The 22538-nt window shown below is 45.1% G+C and overlaps 2 protein-coding genes across 5 annotated transcripts in view; one reads left to right on the forward strand and one right to left on the reverse strand.

Moving 5' to 3' along the window:
* LOC106603463 (DNA repair protein RAD51 homolog 3) overlaps positions 1-654 on the reverse strand; it is a 32097-nt gene extending 31443 nt beyond the window's left edge. The window contains exons 1-2 of the mRNA XM_014197185.2: positions 505-654; positions 217-357 (exon numbers count right to left, since the gene is read on the reverse strand). Of these exons, the coding sequence (XP_014052660.1) occupies positions 217-334 (118 nt within the window). The 5' untranslated portion in view covers positions 335-357; positions 505-654. The remainder of the gene's footprint in view (positions 1-216; positions 358-504) is intronic.
* On the forward strand, positions 4-22534 carry tex14 (testis expressed 14, intercellular bridge forming factor). 4 transcript variants are annotated; one of them, XM_014197184.2, is made up of 30 exons: positions 495-1456; positions 1650-1834; positions 5395-5509; positions 5646-5811; positions 5888-6033; positions 6128-6209; positions 6439-6572; positions 6688-6801; positions 6988-7111; positions 7208-7386; positions 7538-7686; positions 7755-7945; positions 8082-8193; positions 8296-9230; positions 9416-9501; positions 9806-9888; positions 10266-10526; positions 10631-10728; positions 10844-10951; positions 14812-14917; positions 15090-15168; positions 15627-15766; positions 16291-16439; positions 16636-16999; positions 17450-17617; positions 17721-17829; positions 19535-19639; positions 21153-21286; positions 21368-21413; positions 22008-22534. In XM_014197184.2, exons 2-30 carry the CDS (start codon positions 1708-1710, stop codon positions 22081-22083), a joined length of 4686 nt encoding a protein of 1561 aa, XP_014052659.1. In that variant the 5' UTR covers positions 495-1456; positions 1650-1707; the 3' UTR covers positions 22084-22534. The 4 variants fall into 4 exon arrangements, with proteins under 4 accessions (XP_045573113.1, XP_014052659.1, XP_014052658.1 ...); XM_014197183.2 differs by having other exon boundaries at positions 1662-1834; XM_014197181.2 differs by having other exon boundaries at positions 495-1249; positions 1369-1834.
* Positions 22535-22538: the final 4 nt, after the last annotated feature.

The raw sequence follows: 22538 nt of genomic DNA on the forward strand, positions 1-22538 counted from the left end.
CAACAGGGATGGAGAGGTTGATGAAGAGGACAAGCTTGAAGGGTAAAAATATAATGGACTGTGAGAGGCATTGTAAAATAAACTTAGCAGGTACCACATATTGACAATAATACATATGGGTTATTTAGGTGTAATGCATTTCACCCGGTTTATGGCATGTAACTGTATTATAACCTACTACTGTAATGACATCAATAACAGTGACTGGTTGGCTACCTTTGCTGAGTTGGAGAGGTCGCAAGTCACACAGGTCTGCAGCAGAAAGAAACCCAGCATTGAGGAGTTTCACTTTGACAGACGGCGCAATTGCGTAGCTCGACACATCCCTCTGCATCTTTCGCTTATCGTTTCAGCGACCTGAATGAGATTGACACAGGCAGACAACTTCAAAAGCTAGCAAGCCACTTGGCGTTACTTTGTTTGATACATTAAACCCGTTTCTAACTCTTCCATGTAAATGCGTAGCTCCGAAAATAGTTTAATTTAACCATTGTTTAGTCTTACCTCTTCAGCAAGCCAAGTTTTACGTCTGCTGAAGCTGGAGTTAACTAGATGATGAGGAAACCAACTTCCAAGTACATAGCTGGAGCCATTTTCATTAATCCCTCCAAAATGTGTTTACTAGCGCCACCCACCCATACACGTCATTACATTACACCGTGTTGTCAATTACTGTAAACCCACAACCCAGGAAAATAGAAAAGTTGTTTGATTTCGTTTACGTATTTAATTTTTGGTAGTTTGGGTTATTTTGTTCCATTTTGGGGAATCCTGTTTCCATCCTGCACATTAGGTGGAGGAACACAGATTAAATTGTGCGATCGCCAATATAACATAGAGGAAGGAGATGTAAGAATAAACACAGTACATTTGAGAACTTATTGTAATTGGCTGCCTACATTTCAAAAACATTAATTTACCTAACTGTAATGCTGCAAAGCAATCCTGAAAATGGCAATCATTGACATATCTGTAAAATATTTTCCACAAATCTGGTTGTTGCCTATAAACCAGCTTTCCAAACTCTGTCCTCCGTAACCCAAGGCGTGAACCTTTTGTTTTCTACCCAAACACTACTACTGTACACAGCTGATTCAAATGATCAAAATTAGATGATTAGTTGATTATTTGAATCAGCTGTGTCGTAATAGGGCAAAAACCAAAACGTGCACCGAGTTTGGGAAACCCTGTATTAACCCGTCTTCTTGGCACTAAGGACCACCATATGTAAACATTCAAGGCTCTTGTGGTAGCTAAACTAACAGATACGTGTCATATGCTTGTGATCTGCTTTTCTATTATGGCATTTCGACTTTAGCACACAAGCGCCGTAACGTTAACAATATTTTTTTCCCTAAATTATTTTAGTTGGACGGCTCGTGATGCCTAATTTACTGTGAGAGATTCGACGCTCGCGCGTAGTCTGATGATCAGCTAACTAGATACTACGAATTCGGTAAACAAGTATTTTTCGCTAATTAAGTTTATATTAATTTCATACTAAACACCTTAAACTTAACAACCATTTCAACTACTAAATATATCGACGAATCCATAGTTGGCTAACTGGTTGTCATTGGTCGTTAATTAGCTAGCTAGACAGCTAATGTGTTAGCTAGCTTGCTAGCCAACTAACTGACATTCGGCAGTTTTTACTGCAGCGACCCCCGTTGGTAGTTGGAACTCCGTGGCAGTGAATGAAGCAGTATGGCTGCTTTGCCTGTTCCCTGCCCAGTGCGATTGGGGATCGTGAAGAATGGAGGCCTACCTGCTCAATTGCATAGGTACACATTGGAGAAGAATCTGCACAAGCTGGAGAAGCTGCTCAAGAAAGGTAAAACAACAGTAATGTTGCATAAGTAAGCATTTCTCATCCCAACCATAGACTAAAGTTATATGGATGATCCCTGAACCAGAATCTGGCTTTAGTTAGGAGACGTTGACATGGCGATTATCCTTTAAGTACAAATGATCAAAGAACCTACCAGGTACAACCCTAAATCTGTAAACACGGGCACCCTCATAGATATCATCCTGACCAACCTGCCCTCTAAATACACCTCTGCTGTCTTCAACTAGGATCTCAGCGATCACTGCCTCATTGCCTGCGTCTGTAATGGGTCCGCAGTCAAACGACCACCCCTCATCACTGTCAAACGCTCCTTAAAACACTTCAGCGAGCTGGCCTTTCTAATCGACCTGGCCCAGGTATCCTGGAAGGATATTGACCTCCTTCTGTCAGTAGAGGATGCATGGTTGCTCTTTAAAAGTGCTTTCCTCACCATCTTGAATAAGAATGCCCCATTCAAGAAATTTAGAACTAAGAACAGATATAGCCCTTGGTTCACCCCAGACTTGACTGCCCTTGACCAGCCCAAAAACATCCTGTGGCGTACTGCATTAGCATCGAATAGCCCCCACGATATGCAACTTTTCAGGGAAGTCAGGAACCAATATACACAGTCAGTTAGGAAAGCTAAGGCTGGCTTTTTCAAACAGAAATTGCCACTAATTCCAAAAAGTTTTGGGAGACTGTAAAGTCCATGGAGAATAAGAGTACCTCCTCCCAACTGCCCACTGCACTGAGGCTAGGAAACACTGTCGCCACCGATAAATCTAAGATAATCGAGAATTTCAATAAGCATTTTTCTACAATTGGCCATGCTGTCCACCTGGCTACCCCTATCCTGGCCAACAGCTCTGCACCCCCCGCAGCAACTTGCCAAGCCCCCCCCCCCTTCACCCAAATCCAGATAGCTGATGTTCTGAAAAAGCTGCAAAATCTGGATCCCTACAAATCAGCTGGCATAGACAATCTGGACCCTCTCTTTCTAAAATGATCCACCGCAATTGTTGCAACCCCTATTAGTAGCCTGTTCAACCTCTCTTTCATATCGTCTGAGATCCCCAAAGATTGGAAAGCTGCCGCGGTCATCCCCCTCTTCAAAGGGGGAGACACTCTAGACCCAAACTGTTATAGACCTAAACTCAGCAACAACAAAAAAGAAACGTCCCTTTTTTGTCTTTTAAAGATGATAAGTAAAAATCCAAGTAACTTCACTGTAAAGGGTTTAAACACCGTTTCCCATGCTTGTTCAATGACATTCTTATTTTCAAGGCTGTTGACGGCCTAGGAACAGTGGGTTAACTGCCTTGTTCAGGGGCAGAATTCTCCACTATGCAATCTGGTTTCCGAGCTGGTCATGGGTGCACCTCATCCACACTCAAGGTCCTAAACAATATCATAGCCGCCGTCGATAAAAGACAGTACTGTGCAGCAGTCTTAATCGACCTGGCCAAGGCTGTCGACTGTCAATCACCGCATTCTTATCGGCAGACTCAATAGCCTTGGTTTCTCAAATGACTGCCTCGCCTGGTTCACCAACTACTTATAAGATAGAGTTCAGTATGTTAAATCGGAGAGCCTGTTGTCCGGACCTCTGGCAGTCTCTATGGGGGTGCCACAGGGTTCAACTCTCAGGCCGACTCTTTTCTCTGTATATATCAATGATGTCGCTCTTGCTGCTGGTGATTCTCTGATCCAGCTCTATGCAGATGACACCATTCTGTATACATCTGGCCCTTCCTTGGACACTGTGTTAACAAACCTCCAGACAAGCTTCAATGCCATACAACACTCCTTCCGTGGCCTCCAACTGCTCTTAAATGCAAGTAAAACTAAATGCATGCTCTTCAACCGATTGCTGCCCGCCTGACTAGCATCATTACTCTGGACGGTTCTGACTTAGAATATGTGGACAACTACAAATACCTAGGTGTCTGGTTAGACTAAAGTCTCCTTCCAGACTCGCATTAAGCATCTCCAATTCAAAATAAAATCTGGAATCGGCTTCCTATTTCGCAACAAAGCCTCCTTCACTCATGCTGCCAAACATACCCTCGTAAAACTGACTATCCTACCGATCCTTGACTTCAGCGATGTCATTTACAAAATACCCTCCAACACTCTACTCAGCAAACTGGAAGCAGTCTATCACAGTGCCATCTGTTTTGTTACCAAATCGCCTTATACCACCCACCACTGCAACCTGTATGCTCTCGTTGGCTGGTCCTCGCTACATATTCGTCGCCAAACCCACTGGCTCCAGGTCATCTATAAGTCTTTGCTAGGTAAAGCCCCAATTTCTCAGCTCACTGGTCACCATACCAACACCCACACGTAGCACACACTCCAGCAGGTATATTTCACTGGTCATCCCCAAAGATAACACCTCCTTTGGCTGCCTTTTCTTCCAGTTCTCTGCTGCCAATGACTGGAACGAATTGCAAAAATCACTGAAGCTGGAGACCTATCTCCCTCACTAACTTTAAGCATCAGCTGTCAGAGCAGCTTACCGATCACTGTACCTGTACACAGCCCATCTGTAAATAGCACACCCAACTACCTCATCCCCATATTTTTTTTTTTTTTGCTCTTTTGCACCCCAGTATCTCTACTTGCACATCATCATCTGCACATCTATCACCACAGTGTTAATGCTAAATTGTAATTATTTCGCAACTATGGCCTATTTATTGCCTTACCTCCCTACTCTTCTACATTTGCACACACTGTACATAGATTTTTCTATTGTGTTATTGACTGTATGTTTGTTTATCCCATGTGTAACTCTGTTGTTTTTGTCGCACTGCTTTGCTTTATCTTGGTCAGGTCGCAGTTGTAAATGAGAACTTGTTCTCAACTGGCCTACCTGGTTAAATAAAATAAGCCCAGGAAGCAGCCTTCAATTTGCCATTCAGTGGGTTTTCAAGCTTAATAATGTCCACATACATTTGTTACTCACAAAACATGGACATTCGATTAGCAACTATTGTCATTTACTGCCGTCACGGCCGACGTGTACTTACAAAAAAGGTTTAAATAAAAAGTTACATGAAACAGAAAAAAATGCCTCTATGGCACGTTCAATGTATTGATCTGTTGTATAGTTCCGACCTGTGCATGGCAGTAAGGTTAGTGCTACCCGGGATCAATGATGTGAGCGATTTACATTGGAGGTGCACAATAGGCATTTTTTTTCAGTGGATTGTACATTCTTATTTAGACCTTTTTTGGAAGTACATGATGGCAGTAAATTATGGTAGTTGCTACTCATTACTTCATTTTGTGAGTAACGAATGTATTTTGACATTTATTAAGCTTGAAAAGCTGGTAAATGACAAGTTCAATGGCTGCGGAAAGGGGATACCTAGTCAGTTGTACAACTTAAATGTCTTCAGCATTTAACCCAACCCCTCTGACTTCTGTAAAGCCAGATTCTGGTTCATATGAACACTACCTACTAGCACCTACCCAGTGAGCTTGACAGTTATGACTAAATGGCTACCTAATGAAGTGAATCAATTGAAAGCTGTTCTGATGCTGTGCTATAGGTGTGGATGTGGACTGTGTCAATCACTTGGGCCAGACACCTCTGTTCTGTGCTTCTCTCCTGGGCCTGGCAAGTGTCACTGAGCTGCTTCTGCAATTTGGAGCTGACCCCAACCAGTAAGACCGACAAGTCATTCACTCACTCTCATGTCTCTCTTTTTAGACATGAAATAGATACTTCGAAGATGTGTAAGCCTTTTAGTGCAGCATGTTTTGTGACACCATACTGTGAGTGACCTATTTTATTGTGTAGTCGCTGTGAGGACAGGAGCACCCCCGTCCACGCTGCCGTGTTCGCCTGTAACCCCTGGCTGCTGAGCGGCCTGCTAGACGCAGGGGGGGACCTAAGGCTCCACGACCACAAAGGCAGGAGCCCCCAAGACTGGGCCGAGGCTGGGGCTCAGGAGCACAGCGCCAGGGTTGGTGCTCACAGATACAATGATCAGATGCATACTGTATACACTACTAATCTCTCGCTCCCTCTCTGTCATCAAGATGCTTAAGTTCCTGAAGAGCTGTGTGACCCACATGCATAGCCTGTCTCAGTCCCCCCAGCCCAGGGAGCTGTGCCGGACCCCCACCTCCACCTCTTCCAAGACTCTGCTGCGCTCCCCCTCTCTACTGGAGCTCCTCAAGTCTGGGTGAGTAGGTGGGGGGATCCTACATTAATACTGCCAATTTTTGGGGGGTTTGTTTTCTTAAAATCTGTATGTTAACATTTCTCCCATGTTGCAGTGGCTCTGACCTGCACCTCAACAGAAAGAAAGATACCAAGTCCTCTGCCTGTGACACAGTTCAATGTTTTGGCTTTGGAAAGGTATTTGCCTAAAACGGTGAAGTTGATGATAACCAAAATAAGTTGCATCATGTGGCCACGTCATATTAGGATTTGTCCCTTTATCATTATACTGTATGTATGTGTATATATGTATGAGTTTATTTGGATAAAAGCGTCTGCTAAATTGCATATAGTGTGGTATATTTTGGAATGGCAGTATTTTGTTTCTGGATGAGAGTGAGTGACTGTGTTTTCTTGCTGGGCTCAGATGTGTGTAGATAAGCTGGGACATGCGTTGGGCCTTCTGGCCTTCCTGCCTGTGATTGGGGACAGTGAGTTAGGGCAGGCGGACGACGAACCCCTCCTCTCCTTCACCTGTGGCGCCTTCATTACCATGACCAAGTAAGACTACTGAGGACTGGAACCACATCTTATATAACTCCTATGGGATTGCATCAAATAAGAAGCTACAGACTTAGGGGAAAAAAATCTCTAAGCTAGTTGTTCCATCTGTCAGTTACAGCTGGAAGGGCTGCAGGATCACTGTGAAGGAGCTGCAGTCCATCTCTCCACAAGGGGGCAGCCAAGAGGCTTACCTTGACCTGATGCTCATTGAGCTGGAGTACTGCAAGTGAGAAGACGAAGACGGTCTCTTTGAACTCTTTAAACAACTTAAATGACTGCTGCGTTGAGTTCTCAAGTGTTTCTCCAAATGATAGTCTTTAACATGAAGTACACCTGTCATTTTAGTGCTATTGATGCTGTCTATGGATATACAGAATAACCCAGTAACTGTTGTGTGACTGTCTGTTTGTAGCCAGCTGTTCCATCCCTACCTGCTGCAGCTGATGGCAGTGAGCATGTCCAGTGACCTGCTGAGGGTCCGTCTGGTGTTTGAGCGAGTCCACGTGGGCTCTCTGCACAATTTGCTGCACCAGAGGGTAATCCCCACCACACATACACACTTTCAACATTTATCAGTGTTTTGTACTTTCAGATTCATTCAATTTAACAAATGTATTTGTGCACCTCACCAGCGTGCTGAGTTTCCAGTGCTGCGTGCTGAGACCATGCTGTTAGTGGTGCTGCAGGTGTGTGAGGCTCTGCTCTACCTGCATGGTCGGGCCCTGGTGTTGCGAGCGCTCTCCTCCCACAGCATCCTCCTCACACACCCTGGCGTGGCCAAACTCTCCGGCCTCGGCTTCATGGTGCCCAGGTAGGAAGAAAGGGAAACTTGCACTACTAGGTCTTTCTTTTTCCTGTACAACTTTTATTGTAGTCCATGTGCCTGCAATGAAATACTGAACATTATTCCATAAGGGTGGTAAGTAATAAGTATTGGTCTGTATGTCCTGTTCTTCTCCCAGTGACAATAGTCACCGCAGACCCTCGGCTCACCTACCCCTGCCCCCAGGCCTGTACAACTGGGCCGCCCCTGAGGTCATCAGACGGAGACCCTGCACAGGGAAAGCTGACCTCTACAGCCTGTGTGCCCTCATCCAGGAGCTCTATACAGGTAGCTACTCCAACATCTGTTGTCCACTGCAGCAGTGTGAATATTTGCATGTGTGTGTTCTACCGTAGACTCAGTGCCGTGGGGCCCGGTGGACCCTCGTTGGATCAGGCAGACTGTAGAGTTGGGCCAGGCCCTGGCTACAGATTCCAGTGTGCCCCAGCCTTACTACGCCCTGGTCAGGGTGGGCCTGCAGCCCCGCCCCGAGGACCGCACACACAGCCTGCAGGACTTGCGTTACACACTGCGCCAAGACATGAAGGTATAGACTGCAGCCTAGGCACTCAGCCAACATAAGCAATGGTTGGTGTCGTAATAGTGGCAGCAGCCTCACATGACATTTTATGGATTTGTTATCATGACCTCTCTGTGGTGACCCTGGTATTTGTGTGTGGTAGGAGCTGTCCCAAGTAGGGGGAAGGAGGAGGAGTGGGCTGTACACAGATGTAGGAGGAGGGCTCAGGCCTGCAGGCTGGAGTCCAGAGTCCGCCCCAGTCAAGGAGCCTGCAGGTGCTGGTGTTGAACACAGCACATACAAAAGCACATACAAAACACCCTGAACAATACAATAAAAATAAGGGTTTTAGCCATGTCTTTTCCCCTCTTTCTCAGACCTTAGGCCTACCGCCTACACTGACCCACAGGAAGGTTCTTTAGGCAGTTCCATGGTCACTACAGTGGACAGGGAGATCCAGGACCAGCTCAACGAACTGGACAAACTGCTGGACAGCGAGAACGAGACAGAGAGGGGAGAAGGAGGGATGACGACAGACTCTGAACAGCCCATATTCCACCGTGACATCTCTTTTAGGGACACCCTGCCCCTGGATGACTGGCGCTTGTGCTCTGTTGTGCCATCGGAACCCTACAACACCCAAGAAGAAGAGTCTGACTCCAGCACTGTAACAGAGGATGAGGAAGAAGAGGAGCGGACAATTATGAAGGAGAGGGCTGTTCAGCCAGAGCGCCAAGTGTCCGGAAAGCTCTCGGAGCACATCAGCTCCATCGTCCTCAACCTCAAGGTCTCCCAGGTACTGTTGCAGCAGTCCGAGTGCAACCTGGCCGTCGTGGAAACAGGCCGTTGTCGACGGCAACAGGAGCGGGGGGCGGTCGACGAGGTGGACAGAGGGGCAGAGGGAAAAGATGCTCAGACCCCCCATATCTCCTCCTCAGCCTCCACCTCCCTCTCCTCCACTCTTTCTGGGTCGATGTGTAGTTACATGTCCCGCGCAGTGGGGCCTCCTTCACAATACCGCCTCCTACCACATGGTGTCCACCCCTCGGCCAAGAGACTGGAGGCCCAGCTACTGAAGGGAGGAGAGTCCAGGCCGCTCAGCGCTGAGGAGCTGGCCGCGTGGCAGAGGGAGTATCCTGCCGAGGAATACCCTAATCTGGAGTGCACTACTCTGGAGTGCCCTTCGGAGGAGTACCCTACTTTGGAGTGCACTACTTCGGAGGGAACTGGCAGCGAGGGTGAGGAGATGAGCCACTATAGCTCGGCTCCAGAGGACAGCTTTGTCAACATATGCCCCAGAAGGCAGCAGCAGGTAGCACACCACCACAAATTGCAACCTCTGGTGTTACACACACACACACAACTGCAACTCTGAGTCTCACAAAAGTGCCATGATTGGATTAAGAATATATTCCCATTGTACAGTTTGTCACAACTATAGCTCTTCCCAGGTTGTGTTGTGACTGAGTGAGTGAGTGACTGCTGTCTGTCTGGTAGGCAGGTAGAGATAGAGGGACAGTGAGAGGAGGTCAGCAGGCAGAGACAAAGCAGCAGTCAGTGGACAGACAGGAACTCACTGACAGGTACAGAACACTGGCGAAGGCAGCGCTGTTCTCTGCTCTAAATCCATATACATACGGTAGAAAGTATAAGTGGGATATAAAACTAGCAGTGGCCTCATTTAGTCAAACTATATGGTGGGGACAATTGTGCAAATCTAACCCAAAATGTAAAATAATTGAAACACCAATTAGCTACAACAGTATACCTTTGAGCAACATTTTCCAATGGTGGGATTTGTTTAAAAAATGACTAGGATTTGGTGACACCCCACTTTACATTTTGTTTGCGTGTTTTTGACAACCTGCTCCCTCTGCCCCATCCCAGGCTGTGTCTGTCCTCTGAGGGGACAGAATCTCTTGAGGACAGTCCCAGACAGCCTGAGCTCCCAGTCAAGGCCAAATGGACCAGTAAGATTTCACTATATTATACACTGAACAAAAATATAAACGCAACATGTAATGTGTTGGTTTCATGATCTGAAATAAGATCCCAGAAATTGTCCATATGTACAAAAAGCATATTTCTCTCAAATTTTGTGCACAAATTTGTTTACATCCCTGTTAGTGAGCATTTCTCCTTTGCCAAGATAATCCATCCACCTGACAGGTGTGGCATATCAAGAAGCTGATTAAACAGCATGATCAGTAAAATCTTTGAAATTGCTTTTTTATATTTTTGTTCAGTGTACATGCATTATACCCAAGTTACACTTCACAGAACACCATCTTTACATTTATTACAGTTCTGACCCCAACTTCCTTCTAAATTCCTCGTCCTCTCATAGGTGAGGTGTCAGAGTTGGTGGCCAGGATGACCCGGGGGTGTCTGGGGGTGGCTGTGGGCCCCCCTGCCAGCAGTGACAGTGAGGAGATGGAGGACAGACAGGGGTTTGGGCGAGCGGTGGAACCGCCCAGACAGAACCCCCTGGGGCGCAGTGACAACGGCTACAGGTCCTCTCCAGACCCTGCCTCACAGCCACAGAAAGCTGCAGCTGAGGCCCTCGAAAGCAGCTCTGAGCTGGAGCAGATCTTCAAAAGCTTTGCAGGTGATGCAGCTGATAAGCATGCTATACTGTCCTTATGCTCATAGATATGATCATATCCTACTATGCTTCTATCTTCTGTCTTAGTAGCTCATCTTTCTATACAGGTGTCCAGAGTGAGAGTGAAGAGGATGCAGATTTCCACACAGTGAACCGCACCTTCAATATGACATGTGGGGTGTGGGAGGGCGCGGGACAAAGGGAGGTTAGATGAGATAAGCAAAACCTCAACTCTGCACCCCATAGAGAACATAATCATCAGATTATATTAGTTAAAATGTTACACACTCCGTGTTAAACCCTTGACCTTGTGTCTCCAGGAGGAGGGGACCTCTGAGTCAGACTACACCCAGTCTCCTGTGGAGCCTTCCAGCATGTTCTACACCCCCAACCCAGAGCAGAGGAACAACCCATCCAGAGACAGCCAGGTCTAGTAGTTCTTAGTTAACGTAATAGTTACAATGCCTTCAGAAAGTATTCATACCCCTTGACTTATTCCACATTTTGTTGTTACAGCCTGAATTCAAAATATATTTGTTCTAACCATAATGACAAAGTGAAAACCTGTTTTTAGATATGTTTGCAAATGTATTGAAAATGAAATCCAGAAATATCTCATTTACATAAGTATTCACACCCCTGAGTCAATACTTTGTAGAAGCACCTTTGGCATTACAGCTTTGAGTTGTCTTGTGCAAAACTGATACAGACATAGCAATCTGGATTTGGGGATTTTCTCAACCTCTTGCTGTTCAGTTAATCTTCAAGTTTTTCCACAGATTTTCAATGGGATTCAAGTCTGGGCTTTGGCTGGGCCACTCAAGGACTTTAACATTCTTGTTCTGAAGCCATTCCAACAGTGCTTTGACTATATGCTTAGTGTCGTTGACCTGTTTGAATGTAAATCATAGCCCCAGTCTTTCATTTACACTGAAGCAGGTTGTCATAAAGGATTTGCTTGTATTTGTCTCCATTCATTGTTCCCTCTATCCTTACCAGTCCCCCTATCCCTGCTGCTGAAAAATATTCCCAAAGCATGATGCTGCCACCACCATGGTTCACGGTATGGATGGTGTTAGACAGGTGATGAGCTGTGCCTGGTTCAGGCCAAAGAGTACAATTTTTGTCTCATCAGACCAAAGAATCTTTCACGTGCCTTTTTGCAAACTCCAGGTGTGGTGTCATGTGCCTTTTTATCAGGAGTGGCTTCCACCTGGCCCCTCTCCCATAAAACCCAGATTGGTGAAGTGTTATAGAGAGACTTGTTCTCCCATCTCAGCCAAGGAACTCTGTAGTTCTGTCAGAGTGGTCATTGGGTTCTTTGCCACCTCCCTGACCAAGGTCCTTCTTGCCTGGTTGCTCAGTTTGGTTGGACGGCCAGCTCTAGGCAGAGTCTGGGTAGTTCTGTATTTTTTCCAATGATGGAGACCACTGTAGACATTGTTTTATACACTACATGGCAAAGTGTGTGTGTGGACACCCCTTCACATTAGTGGATTCGACTATTTCAGCCACACCTTTTGCTGTCGGGTGTATATAATCAAGCACACAGCCATGCAATCTCCATAGACAAAAATTGGCAGTAGAATGGCCAGTACTTAAGAGCTCAGTGACTTTCAATCAAATTTATTTATAAAGCCCTTACATCAGCTGATGTCACAAAGTACTGTACAGAAACCCAGCCTAAATCCCCAAACGGCAAGCAATGTAGGTGTAGAAGCACTTTCAATGTGGCACTGTCAAATGATGCCACCTTTCCAACTAGTCTGTTTGTCAAATGTCTGCCTTGCTGTTATTGTGAAGTGGAAACGTCTAGGAGCAACAACGGCTCAGCCACGAAGTGGTAGGCCACACAAGCTCACAGACCGGGACCGCAGCGCGCTGAAGCGTGTAAAAATAGTCTGTCTTCGGTTGCAACACTCACTACCGAGTTCCGAACTTCTTTTGGAAGCAACATCAGCGCAATAACTGTTCGACGGTAGCTTCATGAAATGGGTTTCCATGGCTGAGCAGCCGCACACAAGCCTAAGATCACCACGCGCAATGCCAAGCATTGGCTGATGTGGTGTAAAGCTCACCGCCATTGGACTCTGGAGCAGTGGAAACGCATTCTCTGGAGTGATGAATCACGCTTTACCACCAGCAGTCCGACTGACTAATCTGGGTTTGGTGGATGCCGGGAGAACACTACTTTCCTAAATGCAGAGTGCCAACTGTAAAGTTTAGAGGAGGAGGAATAATGGTCTGGGGGCTAGGCCCCTTAGTTCCAGTGAAGGGAAATCTTAATGCTACAGCATACAGTGACATTCTAGATGATTCTGTGCTTCCAACTTTGTGGCAGCAGTTTGGGTAAGGCGCTCTCCTGCCAGGCCTAATCGCCCAATATCAGTGCTCGACCTCATTAATGCTCGTGGCTGAATGGAAACAAGTCCCCCACAGCAATGTTCCAATATCTAGTGGAAAGCCTTCCCAGAAGAGTGCAGGCTGTTATAGCAGCAAAGGGGGGGACCAACTCCATGTTAATGCACATGATTTTGGAATGAGATTGTTTGAAAAGCAGGTGTCCACATACTTTTGGTGTAGACTTGTGATGAGACATATCTCGGCGATCTGCAGACAGTGCCTTGGACTTCATGGTATTGTTTCTGCTCTATGTGAAATCAAAATATAGCTTTTTCTCTGTCTGCTTTTGTATGTAATCTATTCTGAATAAAAATAAACACAACAATTTCAATGATTTTACTGAATTACAGTTCATATAAGGAAATAATTCGATTGAAATAAATAAGGCCCTAATCTATGGATTTCACTTGAGTGGGCAGGGGTACAGCCATGGGTGTGCCTTAGAGGGCATAGGCACACCCACTGGGGAGCCAGGCCCAGCCAATCAGCATGTGTTTTTCCCCACCAAATAACTTTATTACAGACAGAAATACCCCTCAGACGATCCCGCATATGAAGCCGGATGTGGAGGTCCTGGGCTACTGTGGTCTGTGGTTGTGAGGCCAGTTGGACGTACTATCAAATTCTCTAAAACAACTTTTGAGGCAGCTTATGGTAGAGATATTAACATTCAATTATCTGCCAACAGCTCTGGTGGACATCAGCATGCCAATTGCATGCTCCCTCAACTTGAGACATCTGTGGCATTGTGTTGTGACAACTGCACATTTTAGTGTGGCCTTTTATTGTCCCCAGCACCGTGTAATGATCATGCTGTTTAATCAGCTTCTTGATATGCCACACTTGTCAGGTGGATGGATTATCTTGGCTAAGGGGAAATGCTCATTAACAGGGATATGAACAAAATTTGTGCACAATTTGTGAGAAATAAGCTTTTTTTTTAACTTTATATACATCTTTTGGGATTTTTTTCATTTCAGCTAATGAAACATGGGCCAACACTTTACATGTTGCATTCATATTTTTGTTCAGTGTAGATTCTAGATGCATTCTATTGTACTTGGTACTGATTCGTAGATTTTCTGTTTTCTTGCTTGATCATGTGAGGCCGAAACATTTGTTTTCACTTTTCATTTATGCACTTACATTTTTTGGACACAATGACGTTTTAATAAACATCTTTATTTTGCATTCAAGCCTCAGTTTTGTACCTCTTCCAATAGTTTCTGCTCTGGCATGCACTGTCAACTGTGGGACCTTATATCAACAGGTGTGTTTCTTTCTAAATCATATCCAAACAATTTAATTGGCCACAGGTGGACTCCAAGATGTAGCTACTGCAAGGATGATCAATGTAAATTGGATACACCTGAGCTCAATTTGGAGTGTCCTAGAAAAGGGGTGTGAATGCTTATGTAAATTAGATTTCTGTATTTCATTTTCAATACATTTGCCCAAAAAATCTCAACATGTTTTCACATTGTCATTATGGGGTATTGTGTGTAGATGGGTGAGAATCTATTTTGAATTCAGGCTGTAACACTAAAGTCAAGGGGTATGAATACTTTATGAAGGCACTGTATATATGGCCTTCCCTGTAGCTCAGTAGGTAGAGCATGGTGTTTGCAACGCCAGGGTTGTGGGTTCGATTCCCACGGGGGGCCAGCACAGAAAAACAAAAAATGTATGAAATGTATGCATTCACTACTGTAAGTCGCTCTGGATAAGAGCGTCTGCTAAATGATGTAAATGTATATGGTATAACATAATGTAGGAGTAGTTAGTTATTTAGCTAATTAGGTAGTTATTTAGCTAATTAGGTAGTCATGCATGTAGTTAACTGTAGTTGTTTGTTTCCTCTTACTGGTTGGTTTACTCCTGTCAGAGCCCTGTCAGCTCAGAGGACGACCTGGATGTGACAGTGGAGGTGTGTAGGGCTGCTGTCAGTAGGACTGCACCAGAGGAACCGACGCTGGAGACCAAACACAGGAGTAAGATGGCTGTGTGTGTGTGTGTGTGTGTGTGTGTGTGTGTGTGTGTTTTGACACTCAACCAGAGTTGGAGCAGTATTCCAGTGTGTAAGCTATCATATTCACTGCTGGGTCATTCAGGCAGTAGTAGATGAAGACAGATAATAAACTGATGTAGTGTTCATTTCCCCAGAGTGTCAGCCTGTACAGGAGTCAGATGAGATTGATATAAACCCCACTGTCAGTCAGCACGCACCCTTTCCAATGGCCAGGTAGGAGCAGCACCAACACACTGACACTCCATGGTAGAATCAACTGTGCAGTATGATTATGTAATGTATGTGTGTTGTCAATAAGCATTCATCTGCACTGAAACTTCTAATGTTTGTAAATTCCTCTTAGAACCTGATGGGAATGTTGTTTAGGAGCTCTGGAAAGGGTGATGCTGTAGTCCTGTGTAGCTCAGTTGGTAGAACATGGTGCTTGTAGGTTTGATTCACATGGGGGACCAGTACGAAAAATGTATGCACTCACTACTGTTGCTATGGAGAAGAACGTCTGCTAATTGACAAATGTAAAGAGTAGATTGAGGTGTGATATAGTCAAGAACCAACAGTTCATCCTTTGGGAGTATGTCCACATCATGCCCAAGATCTAATTATTCTGAGACACACACTCTGCAGCTCATGTATGTATGTATGTATGTATGTATGTATGTATGTATGTATAGTGGTCTACCTGACCTGGCTGATGTCTCCAGCATCACGTGCTCACCCGCCCAGCACCACGAGTGGTTGGGCCAGGAGAGACTGCACCCCAGCCCCCTGAACAGACAGCCTCCGCCCTGCTACAGCACCCCACGCAGCCCAGGTACCAACCAACGCCACCCAGCTACCAGTGTTATATTTAAGCTCCACTATACGCGTAGCTTTGCCATCAGCATTGTTTGCTACAAAGTGCGTTCTACCTGCTACACGGAGAGGGGAAGAGCGTCTTTATTCTATTTTCCCCTACTATACTGTACCATATTCATCGACTATGCCTAAGTACAATAGCTTTGGTCCAGTTTTTCGCAAGTACTCATTAAATTGTTGCTAGTGGTTGTACTAAAGGTTCCTCTAATTACACAAGTTGCTATTGTTTACATTGTGAACATAGTCAATGTAGCTAGCTAGAGTTTCGCTAGCGAGTAGCTTCTTTAATTCAGAAATCGTAGTACAATATCCAGTGGTGTATAGTCGAGGCCCTATGCAACCAAAATCAACTTTATTTCACACATACATTACCAGTCAGTTCACACACCTTGCGTGTGCATGTTAAACACCAGGAGCACTACTTTTACAAGTTGAATTGCAGCAAGATGTCACTGGTATACTTGTTTTGTTGTGGTGCAGCAACTGCGCCCAACTACAGAGCCATGGGGGTCACTGGGGAGCCCATCCCCCCTCTGCCCAGCCTGCTGGACACCTCCACCTGGGGCAGCACCCGCTCCCTGCCCCCCCACACCGAGAGCTTCGCCACTGCCAGCCTGGGAGCCAGCACGGTCAGAATAGTCAGCACTCTCCCAGTCAGAACAATGTTTCAATGAATTCTTCAGACCTGTCGAAATATATAGTACGCCGGTGGCCACCAACCCTGGTCCTGGAGATGTACAGGGTGTGCAGTTTTACCCATTAGTTATTTACCTTATATCAACGTAACTTAAAGGTTGATGTATATTTCTGCTGTTCTATCTGCAGACAGATTTCTCCGGACATACCTCTTCCCTGATGAGAGACTCCTCCCTCGAGGAGACTGGGACGCCCGTGGGCATGTCAGAGTTCACCACAGCCAGCTCCGGAGAGAGACAGACCACAAGGACCAGCCAGGGTGTGGGCTCTACCTACACCATACCCACCACCAGCCAAGAAAGGGAGGAGGTGGAGGAGAGAGAGAGTTTGGAGGAGAAGAACATGGAGTATCTCGAAGGGGAGAGAGGGATGTCGCTGGTTGCTGACAGGAAAGAAGAGTTGGAAGGGTCCGATCAGGGTAGATGTGCTGGTGTGGATGTCGACCTGATGGATGAAGATCCTCTGGATGCTAGCTCCTCTGTTTTAGAGGGAGGTGAGGTGTTGTCTCCAAACATAGTTCTGGAGGTGCGGGTGCAGGCTTTGATAGAAGCCCTATCCATGTTAACCCAACCCCCCCCCCCAAAAAAAATGTGTGATGACATTAAATCAATGTGGAAAACTGATTGGATTTTTTTTAAAGTAAAAAACGTAAGAGAAAATAAAAATACTAATGTAAATCCAATGTCAAGGTGACATTTTTTGATTTCACGTTTAATTTCCGTTAGTTGACAACTCAACCAAATGTAAATCAGAACTGATGTCTGCGCCCAGTGGGAACTCACCTGATTCAATTAAGGTTGCTGATCAGTTGAATGTTATTGTCAGTAACTGCATTTCAACTAACTGACGTGATATTACTATTAGATCAATATGTCAACCCCAGACCAGTGTACTATGTATGTTTGGTGGTAGACTGTGTTCAGTTATAAACCTGTCTCTGCAGAAGATGAACTTGTGTCAAATAAGGAAGAGTTGCCTGGCGAAGAGGAGACAGACCATGAGGATGAAGAGGTGATTAATGATCAAGTGCTAACTGGCGAAGAGGGTTCTGTGACCAGTACAGAGCAGGCAGAAGCATCAGGAGCCCACCATTGCAGCACACACAGTGAAGGTACTATACTGCATTACATCAGCATAATAATAAGAAAAAAACAGTATCTCTAAACCGTAGCAAATGCATATTTCTAATAAGAAAGCAATTTACCTCTGTTCAGATTACCTTTCAGGCTGTGGTCCAGACACAGAGGGAGCTGCAGCACCTGTACAGCAGAGCCAGGCCAAAGGCCTGTCTGGGGGCCCAGACTCACTGGAGGAGACTGACAGGTAGGACTCACTAAACATAGTGTATTCAGAACCCTTGACACTTAACACATTTTGTTACGTTACAGCCTTAATCTAAAATGGATTAAATGAAAAAATTCTCAATCGATACAGAATACCCAGAATGAAACAGGTTTTAAGAAATGTTTGCAAATGTATTAAAAATAAACATATCTCGAAGTTGCGCTCAGGTGAATCCTGTTTCCATTGATCATCCTTGATGTTTCTAAAACTTGATTAGAATCCACCTGTGGTAAATTCAATTGATTGGACATGATTTGGAAAGGCACACACCTGTCTATATAAGGTCCCACAGTTGACAGTGCATGTAAGAGCAAAACCCAAGCCAAAATGTATGCAGCATTGAAGGTCCCCAAGAACACAGTGGCCTCCATTTTTAAATGGAAGAAGTTTGGAACCACCAAGACTTTTTCTAGAGCTGGCTGCCCAGCCAAACTGAGCAATCAGGGGAGATGGTCCTTGGTCAGGGAGGTGACCAAGAACCCAATGGTCACTCTGACAGAGCTCCAGAGTTCCTCTGTGGAGATGCGAGAACCTTCCAGAAGGACAACCATCTCTGCAGAACTCCACCAATCAGACCTTTGTGGTAGAGTGGCCAGACAGTAGCCACTCCTCAGTAAAAGGCACACGACAGCCCGCTTGGAGTTTGTCAAAAGGGACTTAAAGGACTCTCAGACCATGAGTAACAAGGTTCTCTGGTCTGGTGAAACCAAGATTGAACTCTTTGGCAGAATGCCAAGCGTCACGTCTGGAGGAAACCTGGCACCATCCCTACGGTGAAGCATGGTGGTGGCAGCATCATGCTGTGGGGATGATTTTCAGCGGCAGGGACTGGGAGACTAGTCAGGATCGAGGGAAAGGGGAACAGAGCAAAGTACAGAGAGATCCTTGATGAAAACCTGCTCCAGAGGGCTCAGGACCTCAGACTGGGGGTGAAGGTTCACCTTCCAACAGGATAACAACCCTAAGCACACATCCAAGACAAAGCAAGAGTGGCTTCGGGACAATCTCTGAATGTTCTTGTGTGGCCCAGCCAAAGCCTGGACTTGAACCGATCGAACATCTCTGGAGAGACCTGACAATAGCTGTGCAGTGACACTCCCCATCCAACCTGACAGAGCTTGAGAGGATCTGCAGAGAATGGGAGAAACTCCCCAAATACAGTTGTGCCAAGCTTGTAGCGTCATACCCAAGAAGACTTGAGGCTGTAATCGCTGCCAAAGGTGCTTCAACAAAGTACTGAGTAAAGGGACTGAATACTTGTAAATTAGATTTTTTTTTAAATGTATATATATTTGACAAATGTTCTAAAAACCTGCTTTTGCTTTGTCATTATGGGGTATTGTTTGTAGATTACGGAAACAAAACAATTTAATTAATTTTAGAATAAGGCTGTTATTACCTAACAAAATTTGAATAAAGTCAAGGTCTGAATACTTTCCGAATGCGCTGAAGCTCTGGCCAGGGGTCACAACTGTGCCTGCTTTTGTTCCAGCCAACACTTAGTTTATTCACTCCCAACCTCCAGGACCAGGGTTGGAGACTACTGTATTGGACACTATTTCTGCCGTATTTATTAATTGGCAATATTACCAGACTGGTGATATAATACTAAAATAGTAGTACCCCTAAAGTGGTAAAGTTGACATATGTGATGTATACTCAGGCTCGCTCTCTCTCCATCCAGAGCTCACTCTACTCTGGATGAAGTGCTGCAGGGCATGTTGGTGGAAAGGGCCGCTGGTCACAGGGTTCTGAAAAGTCCAGGTCTGGTTGCACACCCCAAACAACAGTGAGTGCCCAGCCATTAGCATATAACCTTACAACCTAATCCAATATCCACAGTTGAAGTCAGTCCAACATAGTTTACTAATTAGTAGCGATGCACAGATATGACATTTTTGGCCGATACTGATATTTTCCTTGCCAAAAAAAACCCGATACCAATATTACAATTTTTAGCGGCCTTTTAAGCAATCTAAACTCGGCAAAAAAGAACCGTCCTCTCACTGTCAACTGCGTTTCTTTTCAGAAGACTTAACATGTGTAAACATTTGTATGAACCTAAGATTCAACAACTGAACAAGTTCCACAGACATGTGACTAACAGGAATTGAATGTGTCCCTGAACAAAGGGGGAGGGGGGTGGTCAAAATCAAAAGTAAGTCAGTATCTGGTGTGGCCACCAACTGCATTAAGCATCTCCTCCTCATGGACTGCACCAGATTTGCCCGTTCTTGCCGTGAGATGTTATCCCACTCTTCCAACAAGGCACCTGCAAGTTCCCGGACATTTCGAGGGGGGAATGGCCCTAGTCCTCACCCTCTGATCCAACAGGTCCCAGACTTGCTCAATGGGATTGAGATCCGGGCTCTTCGCTGGCCATGGCAGAACACTGACATTCCTGTCTTGCAGGAAATCATGCACACAACATTCTATAATATAACTGTTATTTGATGTATCGTTGACACGCAAAGACCCAAACGGCGTTCCATAGTATGGAACGCAATTACTGTGTAACTCCTGTAGGGCAACATGTGTACCGGTGTTTGACCAGTAAAGGCCAACATCAACCACGACGGAGAATGCCCTTGACAATCAACCAATGAATCCATTATCTTGGAGGGGTTTTTTACCTTTTATTTAACTAGGCAAGTCAGTTAAGAACAAATTTTTATTTTCAATGACAGCCTAGGAACAGTGGGTTAACTGCCTTGTTCAGGGGCAGAACGACAGATTTTTACCTTGTCAGCTCGGGGATTCGATCTTGCAACCTTCCAGTTACTAGTCCAATGCTCTAACCATTAGGCTACCTGCCGCCCCAAGTTAATGGATTTCACCTTTGGGCTGTCGCTGAAATTTTGTTACTCGTTCAAATGACTGCTCGATCCACACAGCAGACGACATGGGCTAGGTTAGGAATGCTGTGTTGCACGTGTAGCGCAACATTTTACGTGGCGTCATTACGGCATGTGCCGACGTTATAGGTATGCAGGTCAGCTTTGACATCGGCGTTAAACTAGACATCGGGCCGATATTGGCATTTTTAGCTAATATCACCGACATTGCGCATCCCTACTAATTAGTTAAGTCGCAACTTGGGCCCATACTTTTACAATAGTGACCAATGGAACCTTCTGAAAAAGTGATCATTACCATTATACCTGCTTCATTCATACTATGGCCTTGTGAACCTATGGCCTAGAAGCCCTGAGATGGTACCTGATGTGTCCACCCACAACTGACCCTTGTTACTGTAAAGTGTGGATTGGTGTGTGGAATGTTTATGCCTTCCCTGTGGCCAGGCTGGGTGTGTGTGAGCCCCAGGTGGAGGGCGAGTTGAGTGAGGATGCAGGTTGTCCAGGAGGGGACCGTGCCGAGGTGGGAGAACAGAAGGGGGTCAACACCAATGACTGGACAGAACCAGCACCTGTCGCAGGTGAACAAAGCACCCTCCCTTGCTCCCCAATTACTGACATACTAAAGAGGTGTACAATTCTAACCAACTTTGTTTTGACAGAAAAGCTAGAGATGGCTAGTCATGAGACCTGGAGTCAGCCTCACAGGTGTGTTTAAGTTATTATACATACATACACATACATACATACATACACAGTTGAAGTCTGAAGTTTACATACACCTTAGCCAAATGCATTTAAACTCAGTTTTTCACAATTCCTGACATTTAATCCTAGTAAAAATTCCCTGTCTAAGGTCAGTTAGGATCACCACTATTTGAAATGTCAGAATAATAGTAGAGAATGATTTCAGCTTTTATTTCTTTCATCACATTCCCAGTGGGTCAGAAGTTTACATGCACTCAATTAGTATTTGGTAGCATTGCCTTTACTTGGGTCAAATGTTTCGGGTAGCCTTCCACAAGCTTCCCACAATAAGTTGGGTGAATTGTGACCCATTCCTCCTGACAGAGCTGGTGTAACCGAGTCAGGTTTTCTTTGTCCCCATGTGCCGTTAAACTGTAGTCTGGCTTTTTTAATGGCGGTTTTGGAGCAGTGGCTTCTTCCTTGCTGAGCGCCTTTAAGGTTATGTCGATATGGGACTTTACTGTGGATGTATGTTTGTAGAAGCCAGTCATATTACACTAGAGTTTAGCTTGCATGCTTAGACTGTAGTGTTCATTTGGTTCTTTATGCCTGCAGGCTAATTGTCCTGGAGCAGACTCCCATCAAAAGCCAAAGTGACCCCAACCAAGTGAGATTGAGAAAAAACATGTAGGACAACACATGTAACTTGACAGTCTTATTTCTCTACTCTACCATTCAAAAATGTTTTTGTGGTGAGAACCACCCTTTAAGCATGACAATGTTTTCTTTGGTGCTGGACTTTTGATAACTTATGTATTCTCTCATTCTAAAAAAATCTCCTTTGGATAGTTGAGGTCATACATTTGTCTTTAATGTCTGACTGAAGTTATGTGTTGCTGTTGAGGGCGTTTGTATTCGGTGCTCTACATCAAGCCTTAGTTAAATTAAATTGTTACCATTACTGTTAATACATTATCCATTGATCAGGTTTGACCAATAAGTAAATGTAATGGTCTGCATTCATTTTTCTTTAAGGTTCCTGTTCATTTTGTAATTGTTTTACATAGTTCGGGAAAGCAACTTCACTGTACTTAAGATGCTAAATGTGTTTGTGCTCTTAAATAAATTCTTCATTGAGCGAATACC

Source organism: Salmo salar, chromosome ssa04 (assembly GCF_905237065.1).
Source record: "Salmo salar chromosome ssa04, Ssal_v3.1, whole genome shotgun sequence".
Lineage (NCBI taxonomy): Eukaryota > Metazoa > Chordata > Actinopteri > Salmoniformes > Salmonidae > Salmo > Salmo salar.